At 40.3% G+C, this 26,270-nt stretch overlaps 1 protein-coding gene and 1 long non-coding RNA gene across 2 annotated transcripts in view; one reads left to right on the top strand and one right to left on the bottom strand.

The window, feature by feature from the left end:
• LOC108697268 (transient receptor potential cation channel subfamily M member 4) overlaps nucleotides 1-23,238 on the top strand; it is a 66,632-nt gene extending 43,394 nt beyond the window's left edge. The window contains exons 9-25 of the mRNA XM_041571645.1: nucleotides 971-1,070; nucleotides 1,154-1,272; nucleotides 3,765-4,121; nucleotides 4,555-4,683; nucleotides 6,706-6,835; nucleotides 8,079-8,224; nucleotides 10,110-10,222; nucleotides 10,996-11,094; nucleotides 12,829-13,269; nucleotides 15,235-15,367; nucleotides 16,594-16,768; nucleotides 17,832-18,000; nucleotides 19,289-19,470; nucleotides 19,605-19,737; nucleotides 20,515-20,587; nucleotides 21,261-21,357; nucleotides 22,254-23,238. Coding sequence (XP_041427579.1) covers nucleotides 971-1,070; nucleotides 1,154-1,272; nucleotides 3,765-4,121; nucleotides 4,555-4,683; nucleotides 6,706-6,835; nucleotides 8,079-8,224; nucleotides 10,110-10,222; nucleotides 10,996-11,094; nucleotides 12,829-13,269; nucleotides 15,235-15,367; nucleotides 16,594-16,768; nucleotides 17,832-18,000; nucleotides 19,289-19,470; nucleotides 19,605-19,737; nucleotides 20,515-20,587; nucleotides 21,261-21,357; nucleotides 22,254-22,258 — 2,601 coding nt within the window. The 3' untranslated portion in view covers nucleotides 22,259-23,238. The remainder of the gene's footprint in view (nucleotides 1-970; nucleotides 1,071-1,153; nucleotides 1,273-3,764; nucleotides 4,122-4,554; nucleotides 4,684-6,705; nucleotides 6,836-8,078; nucleotides 8,225-10,109; nucleotides 10,223-10,995; nucleotides 11,095-12,828; nucleotides 13,270-15,234; nucleotides 15,368-16,593; nucleotides 16,769-17,831; nucleotides 18,001-19,288; nucleotides 19,471-19,604; nucleotides 19,738-20,514; nucleotides 20,588-21,260; nucleotides 21,358-22,253) is intronic.
• A 1,149-nt stretch (nucleotides 23,239-24,387) lies between these two features.
• LOC108696298 lies at nucleotides 24,388-25,420 on the bottom strand. Its single transcript, XR_001932221.2, has 2 exons — nucleotides 25,026-25,420; nucleotides 24,388-24,651 (listed from the first exon to the last, which is right to left on the bottom strand). It is a non-coding gene; the product is annotated as an uncharacterized LOC108696298 (long non-coding RNA).
• Between the last annotated feature and the right edge of the window lie 850 nt (nucleotides 25,421-26,270).

Raw genomic sequence — 26,270 nt, 5'->3', positions numbered from 1 at the left:
CATGTGACTTGTGCCTGCACTTAAGGATGGAATTACTTTCTGGCAGGCTGTTATTTCTCCTAGTTAATGTAACTGAATCAGTCTCAGTGGGACTTGGCTTTTACTATTGAGTGTTGTTATTAGATCTCACAGGGAGCTGTTATCTTGTGTTAGGGAGCTGCTATCTGGTTACCTTCCCATTATTCTGTTGTTAGGCTGCTGGGGGGGAAGGGAGGGGGAGATATCACTCCAACTTGCAGTACAGGAGTAAAGAGTGACTGACGTTTATCAGAGCACAAGTCATATGACTGGGGGCAGCTGGGAAACTGACAATATGTCTAGCCCCATGTCAGATTTCAAAATGTAATATAAAAAAATCTGTTTGCTCTTTTGAAAAATGGATTTCAGTGCAAAATTCTGCTGGAGCAGCACTATTAACTGATGCGTTTTGAAAGAAATATGTTTTCCCATGACAGTATCCCTTTAAGAATTGAAGTGATATTTAAGTATGGGGATGGGAACGTTTTGTTTGGAGACGCTACCAGCAAAAAGCTTTCCTTTGGAGGAGCTTATATAGGAATGTAATGCAGTTGATGGGGGTCATTTACTACTGTCCCTGCCGCAAATACAAAGTAGTAAGGAGCACAAATGCACACCCTTAGTTCTCATTTACTTTGCACTTCTGGCAGGGCAGGAATGACAATCTGGAGTGAGGTGCAGAGTGCTGTGCAAAGTGCCGGCTCTGTGTAGCCTGCACTCATCAGCGCTCACTAATTTGTTCATAAGAATATTATGGGCAGGCAGGGGGGTGGCTATAGGCTTCAGTCCATGCACCCCTCAAGCACCCTTTTATCATGGGGTGAAAGCAGGTCTTTACATACAGGGCTGGGTGCAAAGTGCAGAAACATGGGAAACTGCACTTGTTTTTTTACATCTTGCAAAGGCCATTCATGATCTCAAGTAGCATCTGTTTATGGCATCTCTTCCTTAGGTCGAGAGAATTGTGGAGAACAGGGATCTGGTTACTGTCTATTCAGACTCTGACGGGACTGAGGACTTTGAAACTGTAATCTTAAAAGCACTGGTAAAAGGTAAATTTATACTCTTGGTTGAGCATGATTTCACTAACGTGGGACCAGTTTTTAATACCCTGACGTGGATTCTCCTGTCTTAGCCTGCAAGAAACAGTCAAGTGATGCCACGGAATACCTGGATGAGCTTAAACTGGCAGTTGCCTGGAACCGAGAGGATATTGCCAAAACTGAGCTGTTCCATGGGGAGATTCTCTGGCGGGTAAAGTACATTTAAAACACCCTAAAAACGAATATATGCCTGACAAGGTTTCTAGTTCTATACTCATGTACTTTTCCACCCACGAAGGCAAAAAATAGATTCCAATGCAAGAGGAGCTGCCTCATTGGTTGAGAAGGAAATAAATGTGGCAACATAAAGACTGTCAAAAGATGAAGCCATAGCCTTCCAGAATGAGTTGGTGGCACATGATTCCAATATCATGATAACCAATATCTGGTTAGAAATTGGATGCATAGCGAATCCCTGTTTCATCTTCTTGCGACCTCACAAATGACTTTTTCTTCTTCTACTTTCCAAAACCACTTGGTACACCAGAAAATGGCTTTGAGTTCACAGAGATAATATACCAGAAAACAGTATAGCTAAATAGTTAAAGGTTGGGTATGGTAAATATTTATTTAATTAGAGTTGTTTTATATCTTCTGCGCATATTTTGAGGTGCCAAGTTCTTATTAATATGCAATCCATTTTATCAGCAACCTTTGGCTCTGAAGATATAATAAAAAAAAGGGACCTATAGTATCACTGATAGGTTCAATGTCTCTCCTCTGCAAATATTATTTTGGTATAGTTTGTGCATGATACATGATGTTTCTAGAAGAGATATTTTATATTGTTATAACCAACCAAAAAAGTGAGTTGTCTTCTCTCTCCGGGCGTAAATATGTTAAACCCTTTTAACTCCTTGGGGGTCATTTATACAGTTTGCACAGGGCAGATTGGTTTGCAAAGTGAATATATTTGCCCTGCGCATGGATATATTTATAAAGCTGAATAAGAGGGTGCAAACAGAACTGCAAATTTTTTTTCGCAATGCGAATGTCTATAGGAGCTTTTTAAATATGTCACAATTTGCAAATTGTGAATATTATGTGCACACTCTGCGACTCAATTAAGCCACAACTTTGCTGGCGGATAAAATATTCGCAAAACAGTTTCGCAAAATGCGAATTTAAGTTGCTGTCAACGCTATTTTCGCGCACAACAACTTCGCACATTGGGTGCGCTCGCGCAAACTCCCGTCTCATTTGCACACCATTTGCAAAAATTTATTCACAATGTGAATTCGAAAAAAAACGAAAGACGGGCAGAGCAGTGGAATATATTTGCGCACAGGAAAAAACATGCGCAATACAATCATTTGCAAAAAATATGCGCAACGCAAACTTTATATATGACCCCCTGTGTGTTCTGGCACTACCCTAACCCTATGTAAAGAGTAGAATATGAACTGCAAACGATCATTAAATAACATATAACTATGGCTATTGAGACCACAATGATGATATTGCTTTAGTGCATTTGAGAGACATCCCAAACAAAGAATGACATGGATTTCTTCTGCACATTTTTTACCTGATTGTAATGAAAGAACGTGGATAGGGATATGTTTATTCAAATAAGACAAAGCACTGAAAAAATGATGTATATAAACATGCAAATTACTTCTGTAAAAGCCCTCTGCATCCAGAGCTGCTGAATGTAGTAACAATGTAGTAACAATAAGCCTTACTAGTACTAGTACTGCACAGTTACTGGGAGGCACAATTCAAAATACAAAAAATATAAAACTTTGCATCTTACCCCTCCCAGTAAATGAGCTCTGTTGTTTCTTAGACATTAAGAATATTTCTAGCCAGTAACATATACTAATCTTCCGTAGCGACAATGGTATGGGACCAGAATGGGCAGGACCTGGGGTTTTCCGTTATTTGGATCTTCATACCTTGCGTCCACCAGAAAATCCTGTAAACTAGAGATGTGCGGGCCGCGGGATCCATGGGTCGGGCGGGTTCGGGCCGACCCCTGGACAAAATGTGCGGGTCGCGGGCGGGTGCAGGTTGAGCTCTTCTCCTGCTCTCCCCACCCGCAACATAGTACTGCCGGCTTCCGGCGCCGGAATTTATAGACTTCCGCCTTCACTGCAGGGCTGGTCGGGTGCTGGTCTATAAATAAAGGGGAGCAGCGGGCCTGGATCAAATGCGGGCGGGGTAGGGTCTGGTGCCGGTGGAAAAATTTGCGACCCACACATCACTAATGTAAACATTAAATAAAGCCAATAGGCTGGTTTTGCTTCCAATAAGGATTAATTACATCTTAGTTGGGATCAAGTACAAGCTACTGTTTTATAATTGCAGAGAAAAAGGAAATCATTTTTAAAGATTTGGATTATTTGATTATAATGGACTCTATGGGAGACAGCCTTTCCATAATTTGGAGCTTTCTGAATAACGGGTTTCTGGATACCTGTATTGCATTTGTTTTTGTATAATAGAAACACTTAAAGGTTAACATATAAATATGTCCTTCTCACTCTAAAGCTGTTACTGGCTTGCTGGCAGTTTCAGCCTTTCATAAGACTCCATTGTTCTTTACAGCCTTATGTATCCAGACATGGGCCTGTTGCAGTATAAAAACCCCTTTTGAGTCTTTGCTATCTAATTGGTTCCCTATATACTGTTCCCCATTAGGCAACTGACCTTGATGACACAATGACTGATGCCCTGATAAACAACAAGCCCAAGTTTGTGAAGCTTTTCGTGGACAATGGCTTGAACATTGTGGATTACTTAACCTACGGGCGACTCGAGGAACTGTACAGTTCTGTGCTGGACAACACTCTCCTCCATCAATTGCTAAAGAACAAGCACGACGAACGGAGGAATTCAAACAAAGTCCATCATGAATTCCCACTGATGGATTCTAATGGCAAAGGGATGGAATTCAAACTTTACGAGGTTTCCAAGATCCTACGAGACCTGTTGGGTGATGTCTGTGCTCCTTTCTACACACATGTCCTGGGAAATATTACCAGAAGACACTCAGCCGTATGTAGTATTTGGACATTTGACTAATATTTAATTTTAATAATAGAATGTAAGAAATAGTGATGGGCGAACTTTGCCCAAAAATTCGCAAATTTATTCGCTGGTGGCAAAACACGGAAATTCACCTCAAATTCGTGCCTGGCAAATAAATTCTTCCATCACTAGTAAGAAATGAAGCTCTGAGTTTTATAAAGGTCTGACAAAAATGTTTTTTAGTACATTTTTAGTACATTTCTAGTATTATGTGTATGTTGGAAGGCTCAGACAGATGCACAGATACTCTTCCTATATTGCATGTAGCCAGGTAATTGGGTAAATCTAGACATATTTGTTCTGTTTACTGACAGCAGTTTCTGGGGCATTTAGTAAAAATGCAGTTGTATGGTACACGTGTCACCTAATTCTATATATTTATTATTTCTTATATGAACAGAAAAAAGCTCAGGAACACATCACTGTGGAAAAGTATGAACCAAAGAAGTCAACATCTCCATGGATAGATCTCTTTATTTGGGCAATATTACAGAATCGAGATGAAATGGCCTCTTACTTCTGGGAAATGGTGAGTCTTAAGCTTAGGAATAACTTAAACATGACTTCAGTGCCCGGCATATTATGCCTACTGAAAAAGAGATTCCACTCGGCAAAACAAAGGGTCGAAGAAGTGTCTTTAAAGCCAAGAGTTAAAAAATCCAAAAAATCTTTATTACCAAGCTTTCATTAAAAACAATTAGATATCATTTAGGAGACTTGTTTCCTGGACTATGAAATATACAGTCACCTGATGCGTTTCATGCCTTGTTCTGACACATCACCTCTGATGAAGTGGCAGAACGAGGCATGATACGCGTCAGGTGACTCTATGGGGCAAATTCACTAAGACGCGAAGCGCCAAACGCTAGCGTTAATTCGCTAGAGTTTGGCATTTTCGCTACTGCGCAAATTCACTAACGAACGCTGGCGTAGTTTCGCTAGTGTTACTTCGCAACCTTACGCCAGGCGAATCTTCGCTAGCGACGAAACTACGCAACTCTACCTTTTGCGCTAGACTTCCTTTGCCACCTCAGACCTGGCGAAGCGCAATAGAGTAGATAGGGATTGTTTCAAAAAAAGTCAATTTTTTTTCTAAGTCCCAAAAAACCCTGGCGTGTTTTCTACATGACGGGTGATAGGCTGAAAAAGATCGAAAAATTTTTGGGGCTCCCCTTCCTCCCCCCTACATTTCCTGACTCATGGCAACTTACCTAGACAGTGGGCACATGTGTAGGGCAAAATAACATTTTTATTTGCAGATTTGAAGGTTTTCTAGGCATTTGTAGTGCTGATACGTGTTCCTCCATTGAAATTTGAATTTCGCGCCGTATGCAAATTAGCCTTCGCTAGCGCAACTTCACTTTATATAGTGAATCAACGCTAGCGCAACTTCGCAACCTTACGCTACCCCTGTGCGCAACTTCGGTTTTTAATGAATTTGCGGAGCCCTGGCGAAACTACGCCTGGCGAAGTGCGGCGAAGTTGCGCCTGGCGCAACTTCGCATCTTAGTGAATTTGCCCCCTATATGTCCTAGTCCAGGAAACTAGTCTCCTAAATGATACCTGTTAATTGTTTTTAATGAAAGCTTGGTAATAAAGGTTTTTTTAAAAAATTTTAACCCGTGGCTTGAAAGACACGTCTTCAACCCTTTGTTTTGCCAATTTGGATATGAATTTGACTTGAGCAGAGACCAGCTAGTTGAGGTGCCATCATGAGTTGAAGCATGCCTGTTTCCAAGGAGGAGTCCTGAGTGCAGACATGTAAGTTTTCTAAGCTAAACCTACTGAAAAAGAGAAACATAGCCAATAAATAAAAAAAAACAACAACAAAAAACTTAATACCATATATATGGTACCTCATTACCAGATCTGGGGTCATTCGATACCCTGGAATATGATGTGACCACAGTTTTTCTCAGACTGTGATTGGATGAATATTTAAATGCACATTTGTATGGACCTTACAGACAGCAACATGAGCCAAATTGATAGGCCTGTAATGAAAATGCTCTTATGGATCATGGTTTCATTTTCACCCAAAAACTGCCCAGTTCTTTCCTACTGATATGAGCAGAGTTAAGGTGTTCATAGACAGGCCAATCCATCACCTATCTGACTGACCAGCCTGCAGGCTGAATGGTTACATATTGTACCATTTGTCCATCCATATGGATGCCACATATTCCTTAAAACCAATAGTAGATCTGAGGGGTAGCAGATCCTCTTACTCACCCACCAAAAAGGGGCATCCATAGATAACTTATCGATCACAGGATGATGTGCCATTAATAGTCCTCCAAGGTGTCATACCTGCTCTGATAGTGTAGCCCTATTGAGCAGATTAAGCAAATTGTCTCACCAAATAGGGACATTATTGACTACCGTTAGTTTAAAGAGTGATGGTGAAGTTTGCCTATTACATAGACTAAACTGCCCAAAACTATATATAAAGACTAATACTGAAATGTTCATCAGATATAATATTATCTGTTTGGGCCTTGAAAATATAGTTATTTCTTGTGCTCAGTTGTTTCCCTTTGTTATTTTGCAGGGCTCTGAAGCTGTTTCCTCTGCTCTGGCTGCTATGAAGCTTCTTAAGGATCTTTCCCGAATGCAATCCGAGGCTGAAGAATCTTTAGCCATGAGGGATCTAGCAGCAAGGTTTGAGCAGCTTGCTATAGGTATGTAACAGCCTGTTGTAAAAATCATTCTCTTTGCTTATGGGATTATGGGTCAAACTATTCGAAGAATGGGCCCTCTATACAGGTATGGGATAAATTATGCAGAATACATTGAATACTAAGTTAATCTAATACAGAGAGTACAGAGAAAAATGCAGGTTGTCTCTTTATATAAAGCAACTGCAACACGTATGAGATTTAGTGCTTATATAACCATACATTGAAAATGAGAGGATCTTTCCCCGATATGCCCATCTTGAGAAGGACAATATGGAGTTGAGGTTGGTAATATCAGGCCAAACGATCATATCACAACAAGAGAGATACAGGGCATCTGGCTGAGGAACACATCAACAAGCCGAAGAGGTTCTCTCCCCGACGGGATGTTTAAACCTGCCAGATCTGCATCTGCCCAATTTTTGGCCACACATCAGTTGGGTAGGCCAGTTTGAGTGCCCCATACATGAGCAGATGGAGTCTAAGGCTGAAGAATCTTTAGCTGTGAGGGATCTAGCAGCAAAGTTTGAGCAGCTTGCTATAGGTATGTAACAGCCTGCTGTAAATTTCCTTCTCTTAGCTCTTCTTTATGGGTTAAACCATCCACAGAATGGGTCATCTATACAGGTATGGGATAGATTATTCAGAATACATTGGATACTAAGTTTATCTGATACAGAGAGTACAGAGAAAACGAGAGGATCTTTCCATGATATGCCCACCTTGAGGAGGACCATAGAGTTGAGGTTGGTAATATCAGGCCAAATGATCGGATCACAACGAGAGATATACAGAGCATCCTTAGGACCACATCAATAAGCTGATGAGGTCCTCTCCCAGACGGGATGTTTAAACCTGCCGGATTTGCATCTGGCCAATTTTTGGCCACACATCACTTGGGTAGGCCAGTTGGAATGTCCCGTACATGAGCTCATAAGCTGCTGAATTGTTCTGATATACTGTGTCCCATTAGGCAACCGACATTGATGATACAATGACTGATGCCCTGATAAATAACAAGCCCAATTTTGTGAAGCTTTACGTGGATAATGAGAGAGATACAAGGCATCCGGCTTAGGAAAACATCAACAAGCCATCAAACACATCAATAAGCTGCTGAATTGTTCTGAAGGGGTCGATTTGACATCTTAAATCTGCCCTTGTATGGCCATTTAAGAAATGCTATTGTGTCTAAATGCCTCAGCTTTGTATTAAAATGCTCTAAAGCTCATATTTACTCTTGCAGGAGTATTTAATGAGTGCTACAGAAACAGTGAAAATCGAGCATTTAAGCTCCTTGTGCGTCGCTCCAGCATCTGGGGAGGAGCCACGTGTCTGCAGCTGGCTTATGAGGCTGATGCTCGCAATTTCTTTGCCCAGGATGGCGTTCAGGTACATAAACATTGGCATTTCTTGTTGTTCCAGCTCAAGTTTATTTTTTCCTGGTGTAGCTATGGATATTCTTCTTTCGTCCCTTAAAGGGATACTGTCATCGGTAAAAAAACATTTTCAAAATGAATCAGTTAATAGTACTGATCCAGCAGAATTCTGCACTGAAATCCATTTCTCAAAAGAGCAAACAGATTTTTTTATATTCAATTTTGAAATCTGACATGGGGCTAGACATATTGTCAATTTCCCAGCTGCCCCAAGTCATGTGACTTGTGCTCTGATAAACTTCAATCACTCTTTACTGCTATACTGCAAGTTGGAGTGATATCACCCCCTCCCTTTTCCCCCCCAGCAGCCAAACAAAAGAACAATGGGAAGGTAACCAGATAACAGCTCCCTAACACAAGATAACAGCTGCCTGGTAGATCTAAGAACAACACTCAATAGTAAAAACCCATGTCTCACTGAGACACATTCAGTTACATTGAGAAGGAAAAACAGCAGCCTGCCAGAAAGCATTTCTCTCCTAAAGTGCAGGCACAAGTCACATGACCAGGGGCAGCTGGGAAATTGCCAAAATGTCTAGCCCCATGTCAGATTTCAAAATTGAATATAAAAAAATCTGTTTGCTCTTTTGAGAAATGGATTTCAGTGCAGAATTCTGCTGGAGTAGCACTATTAACTGATGCGTTTTGAAAAAAACATGTTTTCCGATGACAGGATCCCTTTAATTATTCCCTTTATATGAGCAAAATGCTGCCCCCTTTTCAGTTAGTGTGATCACGTTGTCTTTGGCGGATTTTTAGCATGCAGTGATATCAGCAGAGACCATATGTCAATCCGTAATATCAAGACAAGAGTAAATTATAGTTTTAAGACATCTTGTATGATAAATGGTTACATTCTAGAAAATTTCTTAAGGTAAAAGTGACATGATCTAGTTATTGATTGGCTATTGGACAGAGAATACAGAATAACCTCAAGGCTCCTGTCTGGTGAGAGAGCAGGAGATAGTAAAGTCATTAACAGTAATAGATTATTCTGGATTATTATGGGTGTTTGACATAAGAAATAGGTCCATGTCTAGTGATGGGTGAATAAATTTGCCTGTCAAGAATTCGCTGCTAATTTCCGTGTTACGCCGCCAGCGAATAAATTTGCGAATCTCCCGTGAAAATTAGCCGTGAAAATGACCGATTTTTCCGATTTTTTCGTGAAAACCTTCAAATTTCACGATTTGTGAGTGAAATCCTTCAAATCTCACTATTTTTGAGTGAAATCCTTCAAATTTCAAGATTTTTGAGTGAAATCCTTCAAATTGCATGTTTTTTTATTGAAAACCTTCAAATTTCATGATTTTTGATTGAAACGTCCGATTTTCATGATTTTTTTGTGAAAACCTTCAAATTTCACGATTTTTGAGTGAAATCCTTTAAATTTTAAATTTTTTGAGTGGAATCCTAATTTCACGATTTTTGCGTGAAAACGTCCAATTTGCACAATTTTTCGTGAAAACTTTCAAATTTCAAGATTTTTTCGGGAACTTTCCAATTTCATTTTTCACGAATTTTTTGGCGTTTCACGAATTTTGCAGCGAAACGGGAGAAATTCCCCCACCACTATCCATGTCTGAATGTGACAGGCTCAAGTTGGTAGCTCCGGGACAGTAGAAATGGCCGTCAAAGAGAGATAAATAAATGTGAATGTTAGCATCATCCTTCCATGAATCAGCATCAGGATAATAACAGAAAATGTTTTGCAGTAAACAGAGGTGGAATGAAATGCTAATACATTGTTAATTGTTTTTTTTTTTTTCTTTATGTGCAATATTATTACTCTTCATAAATACTACTTGTCATAATAATACATTTTATTTGTATTCCAGTCAATGTTGACAGACAACTGGTGGGGGCAAATGGCTCAGAACACCCCTGTATGGGCGATGGTGCTGACTTTCTTCTGTCCGCCTCTGATTTATACAGACCTGATCACATTTAAGTAAGTTACCAGCTGCATGTGTTGCTCATTTTCCAGAAAGAGGCTGCTCTGATATTCTTCTGCGTAGGAACAACATTAGAATCCTTTGTCACATCTTTCCTAAGCAGAAGAACATCAGATCAGCCTCTTTCTTTCTCCTGACAACTTCCTTGACTACTTGGTGGTCAGACTGGTCAGAAACTGACCAGAAGGCGGTGCTGTTGGAACAAATTTAATTCATATGAACAGTACATGCATTCTTTAATATCTTGGAATTCATAGAAAATAAATAATGCAGAAGTGCTTGGAATAGCCCCCTCATCAATTTTAGATTCACTTATTTTTAAGGTTTACTTAACCTTTAAGGACATTTTATATTAGAATGTGTTCTAGAAGAACTCCTAAATGTATGTAATACCAACTAATACCAAAGAAGTCCATTTGTCTTATATTGAATATAGAGCACCAAGGTTTTCTTTCAAGGTATTTAATCCAAATTTAATCAATATTAGAGAAGGAATTCTTTCTCCGATGTCTTAATTGTTCCAGAAACCAGGCCCTGTCTGAAATAAAACAAAATGTCAAGATTGTTTACAGGCTGATCAGTCCTGAGGTTACTTTATACAACAAAGATATGCAGCTTGCAGACTCCAAACTGGACACAACTGCATGATATGCTTTTTACATTTTATCTTTCGTTACATCATTCTTGTTATTGTCAGTAACAATCTCAACAGTATTCCGGTATTACAATATTGACACCATTTCACTGTTACTCTCACTCTCTACTTCAGGTCCATTGACCATGAAAATGGAATAGAAAGTGCTCACAGAATGGAAATGGACAGCCTGGACACTGACATAAAGACTACTGTTGCGGAAATTATGGAAGGGTAAGCCAAGTCATAAGATGGCTTTCAAATAGAAAATAACACTAGATTGACTTTAAAGGATGCCATCACTAGATAAATACTAGGGGGCAGATTTACTAAAGAGCGAAGTGGCTAACGCTAGTGACAATTCGCCATCCGTAGGGACATCGCCAATTCACTAACAGGCTCAAACGCCAATTCGCTAGCGAACCAGACCGTCGCTAGTGCAGTTTTAGACCCTATCGCCAGGCGTATTTTCACTCCGGTGCTACTCTGCAAATTCACTAAAGTGCAGATTTTACTGAACATTACCTCTTTCGCCAGAGTTGAATTCGCCACCTCAGACCAAGCAAAGTGCTAAAAAGCATTAAAGTTCAAAAAACTCTGGCTACTTTTCGTTTTTTTTTTGGCTGCAAAAGTCCTAACAGACCTTTTTTGGGTAACCGGTTTTCTCCAGACATTTCATAACATATGGAACATTCATTTTACAGTGGGCTCATGTGTAGGGCATTATATTAACTCTCTTGTTATTAAGGTTCCCTGGACTTGTGTAATAAACATTTTAAGCATTTGCACCAATGTTTATAATAAAGTTGTCCATATAACTTTATGGCCTAAGCGCAAGATCACTAGCGAATTTTCGGTCGGCACAAATGAACGCTAGTGCATCTTCGCTATGAAATGCTCACACTGCCGAAGTAACGCTAGCGAAAAGTTGCCAGCGTTTGACGCCCGGGCCGAAACTTCACATTTTAGTAAAGTAGTGTATTCATAGCGCATTTGCTCCTGGCGAAGTGGTGTGAGGGGTGAGAAGCTGACGCTGACGGAAATTCTCCAGTTAGTGAATCTGCCCCTAGGAGAAGCAATAGGCATTAAGCTCCCCATAGACGCAACGATTCTTCTTGCCGAACAACCGATTTTAGGGAAGCCCGAACAAATCCTTCGAAATTATCGTGCGGTTAGTGGGATTCGAACGATCGTACATCTCATGATTTTTCGGCCGACATCTGTCAGGAAATTTATCGGCCAGGTTAAATAATCTTTGTCGGTCCCAGTGCAATCTATCTATGTTTGCAGGGCCAAGCAGGCAGCTCCCCTTTGTTTTCCTGGCAAATTGGTCTTTTTAGTTGATGAACAATGCGTACGATCGTACGATCATTCTGAGAAGATCGTGGTCTCACGATCAGGATCTGATCTTTTAAAAATCTCAACATCTATGGCCAGCTTTAGTCTCTCCCCTTCTCTGGGCTTCAAGCTTTGCCCCCTCCCAACCTTCCCTAGGGTATCCCCTACATTTCACTACCTTTCTTATCTCTGTCACTTAGCAAATCATTCCTTTTATTTTACATTTCTTTCAGTGCTTTTTCAGACATTTTATCCTAAAGGCGGCCATAGACGCTAAGATCCGCTCGTTTGGCAACATCGCCAAACGAGCCGATCTTTCTCCGATATGCCACTAACGGGCATGGCTATATCGGGGATAATCTGAACATTCGGCCCTATGGCTGAACAATCAGATTACGATGAGAGCTCAATGGGCTCCGGCGGGACGGTTGGGACAAAATCAAACCTGTCCAACCAAACGACCGATCTCCGCCGGACGAAAAATGTCGGGACTCTCCACACACGGTCCGAAAATCGTACGAATCCTCAATTCGTACAATAGGATCTTTGCGTCTATGGCCAGCTTTAGGACTGCTGTTGTTTGCCAGAAAGGAAGCAGAAACAGTCACATGAGCTTTATTTGTTTTTCAGAGAAGACAAACAAGACAATGAAGAGCAAGCAGAAGAGGTACCGCTCAAAAAGATGAGCGTGAAAAAATCCAAAAAAGTCAAGGCCCCCGAGGCAGAAATCATGAAACATAAACAGCGGCCGAAGTGGATGCAGCGCTGGAAGCAGTTCTGGAGTGCCCCAGTGACTTCCTTCTTTGGCAACGTGGTCATGTACTTTGCTTTCCTGTTCCTTTTTTCCTATGTGCTGCTTTTGGAATTCAAGATGCCTCCTCCAGATGGTCCAGCAAATTCAGAGCTTATACTATATTTCTGGGTTTTTACAATGGTGTGTGAAGAGATACGGCAGAGTTTCTTTGTGGGCACCATGCCCGTGGCTCAGAAGGTCAAGCAATACTTGCAGGATTCATGGAACCATGTTGACATCATAGCCCTATGTCTCTTTATCATCGGAGTGATTTGCAGGTAAGTCTGACTGGTAGAATGTGTGGATGATTCAGAGCAGTCATAGTCAACCCTCTGCCTTTCAGGTGTTGTTGAAGATTAATTTCAGGGATTGTTGGGAGGCTTCACTTTGCTTTGCAAAAAAAAAAAACAGAGACGCATGCGAAGATTCTAGGAGTGTCCCTGCCAGCTAGAATGTAAATCAAGGGCGCAATGGCACTTGGAGTGCTCCATTGTCGGAAGTCCCCAAAGTTGTCTCCCAAAGAAACTTCAGAAAAAACGAAGCACTCCAAGTGCCATCCCGCCGACGATTTAGATTCCAGCCGGTGATTTCGATTCTATCCGGCAAGGAGGCCTGGCGACTAATCTCCCTGAATCTCCACGTGTGTCTCTGCCCTAATGGACTTCAGGTTGCCAATCACTGCTCCTGAGAGTAGAAGAATGCAAATATTAGAGCTTCTTGATTGAATGTTTGTTCCTAAGCTTATTTGCTTTTTTTATTTACCATTCCATTTATAATTTGATACATACAGGCTGGTGATACAGGTATGGGACCTGTTATCCAGAGTGCTCAGGACCTGGGGTGTTCTGGATAATGGATCTTTCCATAATTTGGATTTTCATACCTTAAAGGGATACTGTCATGGGAAAAAAAAAATTTTTCAAAATGAATCAGTTAATAGTGCTGCTCCAGCAGAATTCTGCACTGAAATCCATTTCTCAAAAGAGCAAACAGATTTTTTTTATAGTGGGCAGCATTTCAACACCAAACAAAGATAAACTGAGCAGCTTGCCATATAATAATTGCTGTTATTACACTGAATATGAATAACACATTGGGTGGGGTGGAGCTGCCTGCGTAGGTGCATCTTAGTTAAAGGGATACTGTCATGGGAAAAAGTTTCAGTCAATAGTGCTGCTCCAGCAGAATTCTGCAGTGAAATCCATTTCTCAAAAGAGCAAACAGATTTTTTTACATTCAATTTTGAAATCTGACATGGGGCTAGACATTTTGTCAATTTCCCAGCTGCCCCATGTCATGTGACTTGTGCTCTGATAAACTTCAATCACTCTTTACTGCTGTACTGCAAGTTGGAGTGATATCACCCCCTCCCTTTCCCCCCCAGCAGCCAAACAAAAGAACAATGAGAAGGTAACCAGATAACAGCTCCCTAACACAAGATAACAGCTGCCTGGTAGATCTAAGAACAACACTCAATAGTAAAAACCCATGTCCCACTGAGACACATTCAGTTACAATGAGAAGGAAAAACAGCAGCCTGCCAGAAAGCATTTCTCTCCTAAAGTGCAGGCACAAGTCACATGACATGGGGCAGCTGGGAAATTGACAAAATGTCTAGCCCCATGTCAGATTTCAAAATTGAATATAAAAAAATCTGTTTGCTCTTTTGAGAAATGGATTTCAGTGCAGAAGTCTGATGGAGCAGCACTATTAACTGATTCAGTTTGAAAAAAAATTTTTTCCCCATGACAGTATCCCTTTAAGTCTACTAGAAAATCATGTGAACATTTATTAAAACCCAATAGACTGGTGTTGCTTCCAATAAGGATTAATTATATCCAAGTTTGGATCAAGTACAAAGTACTGTTTTATTATTACTGAGAAAATGGAAAGAATTTTTAAAAAATTTGGATTATTTGCATAAAATGGAGTCTATGGGACACGGCCTTTCCGTAATTCGGAGCTTTCTGGATAGATAACGCATTCCATCCCATCGTCTAGTAAGTTTTTCTTTCAAACTGGTTCCATGACAATAATTTGTGTTCAGCACTTGTAATTTCTTTCATTAGAACATTAAAGTTCTCTCCCCAAGTAGAGGTTAATCATTTTTACTGTGGCGGAGGTACAGACTTTTCAGGTGATATTTCAACCCCACTGCATTGCCAAAAGAAGCTAAAAAAGATACCCAACGGCGCATGCCCATGATGTTGATGGACCAGCTAACTGCTGATGCTTTCTTGCAGGATGTTTAATGAATCGTTTGAAGCTGGCCGTACAATCCTCTGCTTTGATTTCATGGTGTTTACTCTCAGGCTGATCCATATATTTGCCGTCAACAAGCAGCTGGGGCCAAAAATCATTATAGTCAGAAAGATGGTGAGTAATACAATGATTTGCAAAAAAAAAAAACAAGGCAAATATTTCTGATTATTTATTGTTGTGCTGCACAGCTAGGGAAATAGAACTACAGATAACTGTACTGTATTTGGTCGAAACTCTTGTTGCTAAGAACTTCAGAACTGTGGAAGTTACATTGAAAAAGGCCATTATTGTTCTATTTTTGTTCATTTTGCTGTCTCTAATGTCCAATGACCCTTCAACAACCTAGTTAATGAGCTACAGTATTCTGCTGTTTTGATTTTGATAAATTAAATTGTTTCAATAGCTTCTTAAATATTAGTGTAATAATTTTCCCATAATCCATAGCAAAAGGGGAATTCAAGGGTATTGGCAGGTAAGGCTCAACTACGTGCTCTGTATATGCCCTTAGCCATCTGAAACTGATTTCATTTTTCCTATTTAGGGGGCTGATTTATTAGTGATATATTTATTTATTTTATTATTTATTTATTCATTTATTTATTTATTAGTGATTTATTAGTAACTTTTATCACTATAGCTCTGTATAATGTCTTCAGTCATTTAAGACATAACCAATTATTTTTATTCCAGCACAGAAAATAACTGCCCACGACTAGGGATGCACCGAATCCAGGATTCGGTTTGGGATTCGGCTTTTTTCAGGAGGATTCAGATTTGGCTGAATCCTTGTGCTGAATCTGAATCCTAATTTGAATATGTAAATTAGGGGCGGGTAAGGAAATTATGTGACTTTTCATCACAAAAGAAGAGTTTTTTCAACTTTTTCCTTTCCTGACCTAATTTACATAAGCAAATTAGGATTCGGGTTCGGTATTCATCCGAATCTTTCACCAAGGATTTGGGGATTCGGCCGAATCCCAAATAGTGGTTTTGGTGCATCCCTACCCACAATGTGCGTCTGGTTTCTCCAGTAGATGTATCTCTACTGAATATTTAGTTAGTTGTATAGTCTATTTGTCTTGGAGTCCATCAAGTTCAACCCCTCTACAGTAGTTATTAGTTGGTTGACCCAAAAACCCATGGACCTGTGGTTTTACCTACAGGTTGGTCTAAACCACAACTAGGTGAGCACCAGGTATGGGTTGGGGCAGGCAGAACCAGACCCCTGCATTTTGTGATTTAATAGTGCTGAACCCTCCCCTATGGAGACTGATTCCACCCATTTACGTCATGAGCGAGATGTTTTTAGCTTATTTTATAATTTGTTTTTTTTTTTGTAGATGAAGGATGTTTTTTTCTTTCTATTCTTCCTGGGTGTCTGGCTCATTGCTTATGGAGTAGCAACCGAGGGCCTGCTTCATCCCAATGACATGCGTCTCAGCTGGATTTTCCGCCGGGTCTTCTACAGGCCTTATCTCCAAATATTTGGTCAAATCCCACAGGAGGAGTTTGATGGTGAGAAAAGTATATTTCAGTGATCAACACACATTATACCCACTGCATAAATAGGTTGTACAGATTTACTGTTTCTCTGAATATTTTAAACTGCATGATTAGAATATACCTATATTAGATTTGTATCTAAGTAAACCATTTTCATTAAAACATTCTTTTTTAGTAGTAGGCGCCTGTCCTAAATAGAAAATTGCCATTTTAAGAACTAAGGGCTGCCCCGTTGCGTTCATATGATTCATGGTGCACACAAATAAACCAAAGGCACACATGGTGGTTGAAGGTTGAGCAGAAGGCGTCATTGCTAAATTGTGAATAATGGGAGGTAGACATTTGATTTAATTGTCTTGCTCAATATTATTGGTGTCAGTAAGCAGCTTGTATGGATTGCAAATTGATTTACATAAGTTATATGCACAGTGCAGCCTTTCTGCCTGAACTTTCTAGAAGTTTTGTACCAGCTAAATTTTGTGCTATTGGAATGCATGTAAAAAAATGCCCATGTCCTGGCCCACAGGCCTATCTTTGAAAGAAAATGTCTACGGGGGTTGTTTATCAAAATCCAAAAATATCTCATTATTTTCTGAAAGCTACTCCAACCAAATCCGCAGGGCATTTTCCCCTTATTTATCAATACATTTTTCCAGAAATTTTCTTTTGCGGGAAAGAACTTGAAAAAAAACTTGAAATCATGAAAAATTTTCAGATTTTGCCCGAAAACCTTGAAATCTTCAGATTATTGCACAAAACCCAGTGCAGATCAGGATATCTTCAGGACTTCTAGCATTGACTTGAACTGCATGAACTCGGCAGGTCTTAGACTTTTTTATTCAGACTTTTAACACCCTCTGGGTTAATAAATTCCAAAGTTTTTTTTCCACTAAAAATTAGGATTCTATAGTAAAAAAAAATCTAATTTTTCGAGTCATTGGTATTCAAACCTTAATAAATAACCCCCTATGTGTTCTATGTGTACATCACTGCGAAATATGTTGGCGCTATATAAATACATGTTAATAATAATAATAAATACGTGTATCTGAGGCCCTGTTCTGCTCTCTTAAAGCTGCCAAGATAGCTGCTTCCAACTGCACGGATGACCCTATCGCCATAATGCTGGAAGAAGCTGAGCCTTGTACCAACACTTATGCCAACTGGCTGGTCATTCTCCTGCTTGTCGTTTTCCTCCTGGTTGCCAATATCCTTCTTCTGAACCTGCTGATCGCCATGTTCAGGTGACAAACTGGTGAAGGGCTGAGAACGATTTTCTCATTCAGTGTGTCTTTTATTTTATATGGTGTTTATGGAATCTTAATCATCTGCATGCTTATGTTTAAACCTGTTACAAGGGATTACCATATCACGGTAAAGATTGTGGGCTATTCTTAATGACTGTGGTCTAAAGCTTAACTAAAGAAGCAGCTAAAAAATTTGTACATGATGTTTTGTGCTTCTGTACCAGCCAAAGGCAACCACAGCCCTTTAGCAGTAAAGATCTGTGTCTCCAAAGATGCCCCAGTAGCTCCCCATCTTCTTTTCTGCTGATTGACTGCACATGCTCTGGCTGCTGTCACTTACTGAGCTTAGGGAGCCACTCACAATATACAGTACACATAGAATAGAAATATCACAATATAAGGCTGATTAGTAATTAATACAGATAATTACTACATGGCAGCACAGAAACCAGTGCAATTAGCATCACAATTTAATAAATCAGCAAACCTGTAGCATCTGCTTATATTACAGGGGAAGCTCATTTTCTGCTGGATAATTAGTGACGAGCCCTAAGTTTAGCTTCTCAACAGCCAATCAGAGCCCACTGAGCATGTGAGTGTCACAGACACTTTCCAAGATGGTGACCCCCTGTGACAAGTTTGAAGTCCTGGATCATTGCTGCTATCGACAAGCTGAAACTTTAGCCTCGTGCAATAAGTTCACTATATAAAATATGGCATTTTTAGCCATATTAATTTTTAGGGTTTAGTTCTCCTTTAAGGTGACCAGACATGCACCGATATTATTGTACACAACTGATTTACATACAATATTTGGTGCGTGTAAGGAGGGAGACAAGCCAACTATATCTGCAGAAGACGTGGATATTGGTCGGCTTGTAGATCAGGCCAGGCGATTAATTTTGATCGGGTGAAGGCACTCAAACATCGGCCACCGTTAGTGCTGAATCGTCAGATGTATGTAGAATTCTATTGTTTCTATATGTTTATCTGACAATTCAGCTCTACACGTGTGTATAGAAACAAACAATCTTTCTTGGAAAGATATTTTTCAGGAAAGATCGTAATTGTTACGTCTATGGCCACCTTAAGTACAGTACAGTACAATAAATGTGCCGGGACCTGCCCAAAACCCACATTATAGTGGACCAACCAGATAACTTTTATCTTTGGGAAGCCCAGACGGTTGCATGAACTGTGTCAATTGTGTGTATTATGCCATAATACAGACATGACTCCTGATTAGAGGTGGATCTTTTATCTTTGTTTCTTTTATCATCTTCAGTTACACCTTCTCAAAGGTCCAAGGCAACAGCGATATCTATTGGAAATTCCAGCGTTACAACCTGATAGTGGAGTATCACAACCGCCCGGCCCTCGCTCCTCCATTCATCATCATCAGCCACATTAACACATTCATCAAGCGTAAGATCCGCAAGGTGGCATCTCAGAAGATCCGACATTTCAGTGAGTACTTTAGAATCTACAGACTGTGTGTTTTCCAACACTGTGGATCCCCGCTTTTGTTTTTAGTCTTTCAGCGACCATCTAAACGACTTATATCGACCATCTAAACGACTTATATTGATTTGTGTCCTTAGTGCTGGAACTGACAGAGACTCTAGACAACCGAATGCTCATCTGGGAAGCCGTGCAGAAGGAGAACTACCTGGTAAATGTTGCTAAGCATAAAAGGGACAGTGACACAGAGCGTCTGCGCAGAACCTCACAAAAGTAAGAACCCGAAATTGCCACCACTGTTTCCTCTCATTAAAAAAGGCAGCACAAGTGATCTCTTTGCAGAAGCTTGGATCAAGGCTGGGAATCCTACATCTTTCAAGGAAAGAATATCTTACAGAGCCTTTTGTTATGACTGCTGCTGTTTGGACTAGAGTAGGGCAACCAAACATCGAATCCATTGTCACCTTATTAAATGCAGTCAAGTGATGACAACCTTAAGGGCAGAGACACAGGCTCAGATTCGGGGAGATTAGTCGCCGAGCAACAAATCTCCACTTCTTCGGGGCGATTAATCTACCCAAACTGCCTCTCGCTGTCTAGAATGTAAATCTCCGGTGGGATGGCAATTGGTGCCCTTCCTTTTCTGCAGTCGCCCAAGTAGCCTAACCAGGAAACTTTGGGCAACTTTGGAAAACTAAGGCATCCAAGTGTCATTCCGTTGGTGATTTAGATTCTAGCCAGTGGGAGGCAGTTCGGGGAGATTTGTCGCCCCGAAGCAGAGGCGATTTATCGCCAGACGACTAATCTCCCCGAATCTGAGCGTTTGTCTCTGCCCTGAGTGTTCATCTTTGCTTCTGGGAGATGGTGGTAGGTCAATATCAATGGAAAAAGGTTGCCTATTTCCGAATTCAGTCTGATAACAGGGTTGACTATCCTAATGACAATATTTCTCATACCTATTCTAGAACAAATTAGTCTGATAACAAAGAAGGCTATCCATTATATAATGTGGTCTGTAAACAACCTGACACCATTATTTCCCTTCTGCAGGGTTGATATTGCCTTAAAACAACTCAATGAGATAAAGGAACATGACCGAAGGATGAAAGTGATGGAAACTGAGGTAAATTGCTAAATATATAATTTTTGTGTTATTGGTTTAAGGAACACATAGATCAGTTTTGAGGGCAGAGACAGACGACAAGATTCGGGGAGATTTAGTCGCCCGTCCACAAATCACCTCTTCGACTAATTTCCCTTCGAGACTGTCTCGCTGCCGGCTAGAATCTAAATCGCTGGCCGGATGCCACTCGGAGCGCTTCGTTTTCTGAAGTCGCTTAAAGTTGCCTTACAAGGAAACTTTGGGCGATTTTGGAAAACAAACCTTGGGGCTTGCTCTTCACTGGTGCCTTCTCTAGTACAGGCTTCCTGCACCATCCACCATCTATCATGAGACAAGTCCAAGAGAACTAACATGGCTACCACTGTTACTTTTTATTCATATCTAATGGGAAACACCTTGACAACCCAATAGCAATAGGGGCCTCACTACTCACAGGACATGTCTACATCTAGATGGGGCTCCACGTATTCACACCACTCTTACATAAACCTGTCTTCCTACCTATTATTATTATTATTATTAATGTTAACATGTATTTTTAGAGCTCCAACATATTGTGAAGCGCTGATAGGGCTATAAGCTGAATGGAGAAGAACAATCACAGGGGAAGACAATATCCCTACATTCCTACATAAATGACAAACCATTTACCATTTTTCCTACATTTTACTAGCTGGAATACTGCCGCAATGCACTTTCCTGGATAGTGGATGCACTTCAACACAGTGAGGTTGTGAAAACCACTAGAAGTCCACCTGTTTTTAATGAAGGTAAGTGAGAAATTCCATGAAGTCGTTAAAGTGTCATCCTTAGCCATCTAATTGCAGCCCCTCAAAAAAAAAGTTGATACCTCAATATGTGAAAACATATAGGGAACTCGTATTGTATTGTACCACTAGACACACCCTATACCATAATTTAATTAATAATCAACCACATAAACACAAATCAATTGCATATTTGTCGCACTGTGGTTAAAGGAAAATGAAACCATAAAAATTTATATGGCTAAAAATACCATATTTTATATAGTGAACTTATTGCACGAGGCTAAAGTTTCAGCTTGTCAATAGCAGCAATGATCCAGGACTTCACACTTGTCACAGGGGGTCACCATCTTGGAAAGTGTCTGTGACACTCACATGCTCAGTGGGCTCTGATTGGCTGTTGAGAAGCTAAGCTTAGGGCTCGTCACTAATTATCCAGCAGAAAATGAGCTTCCCTGGCTGTAATATAAGCTGATGCTACAGGTTTGCTGATTATTAAATTCTGATGCTAATTGCACTGGTTTCTGTGCTGCCATGTAGTAATTATCTGTATTAATTACTAATCAGCCTTATATTGTGACATTTCTATTCTATGTGTACTGTATATTGTGAGTGGGTCCCTAAGCTCAGAGCATGTGCAGTGAATCAGTAGAAAAGAAGATGGGGAGCTACTGGGGCATCTTTGGAGACACAGATCTTTACTGCTAAAGGGATGTGGTTGCCTTGGGCTGGTACAGAAGCACAAAACATAATGTACTAATTCTTTAGTTAGGCTTTAGTTCTCCTTTAAAGGAAGATGTGGCTAATCCCTGTTTTTGGAAATAGATGATATCTAGGCTTTACGTATCACAAAGTTGGCTGCTTCCCAATTCACTAATATCATATTCTCCTCTTCACAGGTTAAGACATTCTTTATCCAAGAAAGAATTGCTGCTACCAGCTGCTGAGGTTCCTCTCTGCTGATCTTCTTCTCTTGCACCTGTGGACCAATAGTCTGTTCACTGATACAGTCGCTGAATTCCATCGATAATTTCAACGTTTGTGCTCAGTGGATCTGGTATCGTTCTCTTACGTCATTGAAAAATAATTTAGGATGAACTCTAAAGCTCATTCTTAGTGATACAGAGTGGACCCTTTCCACGTTCAAGACTAGAAATGATTTGCCTTCTTGTCCAACCACCCAGCAAGGCACTTACAGAACTTTTTGTCTCAACTTTGCTCTGAGCTGTCCTGCCAATAAACAGAGATGGACTTGCTTACCTACAGCAGCTGCAGGTGCCGCCCTCTTTCAGGATTAACATTTTCATCTCAAATTCTTATTTTTCTAAAGAGAAGTTTTAAGGTCTTCATTGTAGAGGTCTTCAAGATCTAGTTTGGTTAGATGATTTCTTACAGGTCCAAGACTTTTTCTGTAATATAATGTTTGTTATGTGTCTAGACACCAACAGGGTGCCATGTTGTTGTTGTTTTTTTACTGTTTTTGTTTACAGTTTTTATTTTTTATTATGAAATTGTTTACAGTTTCTGGGTGTTGATAATAATGTTCCTATATGGACAAAAAAAGATGTATTTACTGATAAGATTATGAAAAAAAAGGAGTAGCGGTTCAGGAGTAAGATTTATAATTAGTGATGGGAATCTGACCGTTTTTTTTCACCCATTGGAGACCATGGGGGCGTCATTTTTGATGCAAAACTCTGCTCATCTCTATTTATGATGTAAAGTTTAGGGGGCATACACCAGCAGAATGTCATGTTTTCTACCGTTTTTGTTTATTTTTCATTTTAAATTGTGTCCATAATAATAATTTGTATATGTGTACTTGTAAATGTAGAGATTTATTTACAAAAACGAGTCAAAGCATAAAACGAGGCGATTATTAAAGTTATTATCCAAAATCCTTCTTCATGTCCTATAGGACAGATTTAAAGGGGTTCTGTCATCAGGGTCATAACTACAGAGGGGCTCCAGGAGGTATAGGGGCCGCATGAGGCCTTAATTAATATATTATTTTAATATATATTGTTAAAACAGGTCAACCTCTTGATCTTTTGGGGGGACTGAAAAATAATTTGCTGTGGGGCCCAGTAATATGTAGTTACGCCACTGTCTGTCATGATTCTTATGGTGTATTTTTTATTTCTAAATTACATTGTTTACACTACAAATAATTCACTCTACAATATAAAATTTCATTCCTGAACCAGCAAATGTATTTTGTAGTTGTAATATTGGTGTGTAGGTGCATCTCAGGTCATTTTGCCTGGTCATGTGATTTCAGAGCCCGTGCTGCACTATGGAATGTGTCTCAGTGGGACCTGGATTTTTACTATTCTGTGCTGTTCTTATCAGAGCCGGGCCAGGCCGACCAGGGGCCCTAGGCAACCTGGCTGGTCCCGGCGCTGGCTGGGAGCGCATGCATGAAAAAAAATGCTTGCATGTTCAAAATACTGATCTCATGCGCACGTGTGAAAATGGCAATCACGTGCACGAAAATCCTGCGCACCTGTGCGAAAATGCTGCTCATTTGCGCATGCGCGAATCAAAGCATGCATGGATCAAAGCGTGCATGCGCAGAAGCGCTTATCGACGAGGAAATCACAGGAGAGAGGGGACCGGACATGGGGTTGGCAACATAGAAGGTACGTGTCTGGCGCCCCCCCAGCTTTGCAACATAGGCACTTGCCTACTCTGCCTACCCCTAGTTCCGGCCCTGGTTCTTAGATCTACCAGGCAGCTGTTATCTTGTGTTAGGGAGCTGCTATCTGGTTACCTTCCCATTGTTCTGTTGTTAGGCTGCTGGGGGGAAAGAGAGGGGGTGATATCACTCCAACTTGCAGTACTATAGTAAAGAGTGACTGAAGTTTATCAGAGCACAAGTCACATGACTGGGGGATCCAAAAAGTAGCAGGGCTGAACTCTGGCAAGTTGTATGATGTGTTGGTGGTACTCCTGCAGGGTATCCTGTGGTGAAACCCTAATAGATCAATGTGATAGAAAGGAGGTAATTGCAGGAAGTCCACGGCAGCAAGCTGAGTCTGCAAGTGTATCTTTATTGGGGTAGTGAACAGCACACTACATGTTTCGGGCAAGGCCCTTTATCAAGTGTGCATGAACAGTGCAAAAGGGAACATTTAAACAAACAATGACCTTTCACCTTAAGGGTTGCATTGTGGGTGCAGACCCTATTAATCAATTAAGTATTCACATAAGCAACAGGTGAAACAATATAGTTAGAGTTCATCGTGTCCAGGTGTGGTAGTGAAGTCCAAATTGAACCACTGGTGTAGGAACATCCTTGTGCTGAAGAAAAAAAGGTCAATAAATCCATCTCAGTCCAAAAAATCTTTGAATGTCACTTCGGACAGACCATTACTGCATTAGTCTGGCCTGTGCCTGATAGGAAACTGCCAAAAAAAGGCCTATCCGGGCTTTAGCTTCAGAAACAGAGTAGCATAGGTAATACAAAGATTAACCTATTCACATTAGTAACCATGTTACTGCGACATGGTTATATACTATAGAAAGTAACATATTAGAGCCCTTAATCTTTTACAATCAAACGTTACATTAATGCAACAGTAGTAATGTATCCACAGCATTGTAATTGTATATTAATAATAATACAATAAGCCAGCTTTTAACATTAGTCTCCTGTAATGGTAACTCACCACAATGCTTATACGGCAGGAGATCCGTTAAACCGGCCACTAACTGGCTGTCAGAATAATCTGTGAAGAAAGTAAATTGTGAATTAGCACTAAGGTAAACAATAATAAACAAGTTATAAGAAACAAGTTATAAGAAACAAGCCAAGTTGAGCTGTTCATTCATTCCTTTGGGGTACGTGCTATCTAATCGATTAATCCAACGGGACTCTCTTTGGAGTAGCAGATTATTTCTATCACCCCCTTTGGACATTTTAGGAACAACTTCCAATACTTTCCACTTTAGTTGGCAGACGTTGTGCCTTGCCTCAGAAAAATGTCTGGATACAGAAGTGTCTGTATATGTGTTTGCTTTAAAATTGCGAATTGCATTTTTATGCTCTTTGATTCTGGTATTAACTGATCACTCAATAGTAAAAACCCATGTCCCACTGAGACACATTCAGTTACACTGAGAAGGAAAAACAGCAGCCTGCAAGAAAGCATTTCTCTCCTAAAGTGCAGGCACAAGTCACATGACTGGGGGCACCTGGGAAACTAACAATATGTCTAGCCCCATGTCAGATTTCAAAATTGAATATAAAAAAAAATCTGTTTGCTCTTTTGAAAGACGGATTTCAGTGCAGAAGTCTGCTGGAGTAGCCTTATTAACTGATACTTTTTGAAAGAAAAAAAACATGTTTTCCCATGACAGTATCCCTTTAATTTTTTATGGAAACCTCTTGGAGTGTCTTGTCTTATACCTGCTACAAGCTTAAAGGGATACTGTCATGGGAAAACATGTTGTTTTCAAAATGCAACCTCCTCCTGGCAACTGCAGTGATACAGTGTCCACATGTGCAAAGGTAAAACAAAGAAAAACGGAATTTGTGCATAAATAGATGCAATGACACTGGAGCATTTTGCTGGGCAGCATCCCCCGGATATGTCAGGCAAATGAAGCTTGTGGTCACAGGACATGTTTCCTTGTCTGAAACTCAAATAGAAAACAAGAGAATTAAATACACAGGTATTAGCATTTGCATTTCATATCCGCTTACCTGGAACACAGACATGGTAATTATTAGACTGAAACTATAGCCAAGCATGCTCCCTAGTACTGCTTCCCTTATTTGAATTGGAACTAGAGAAAGGTGTTGAGGTGTTTGCACTGGCCTATCAATTAGCATGGCTGGAGCTCACCTGCCAACAAAGACAAAACAAAACAAATGCAAAACAAAACCTATGCAAAACAAAGGGTGCAATTTA

This window comes from Xenopus laevis, chromosome 7S (genome assembly GCF_017654675.1).
Source record: "Xenopus laevis strain J_2021 chromosome 7S, Xenopus_laevis_v10.1, whole genome shotgun sequence".
Taxonomy (NCBI): Eukaryota; Metazoa; Chordata; class Amphibia; order Anura; family Pipidae; genus Xenopus; species Xenopus laevis.
The sequence above is the reverse complement of the archived record's forward strand: the minus strand, read 5'-3'. Positions and strand labels throughout refer to the sequence as shown.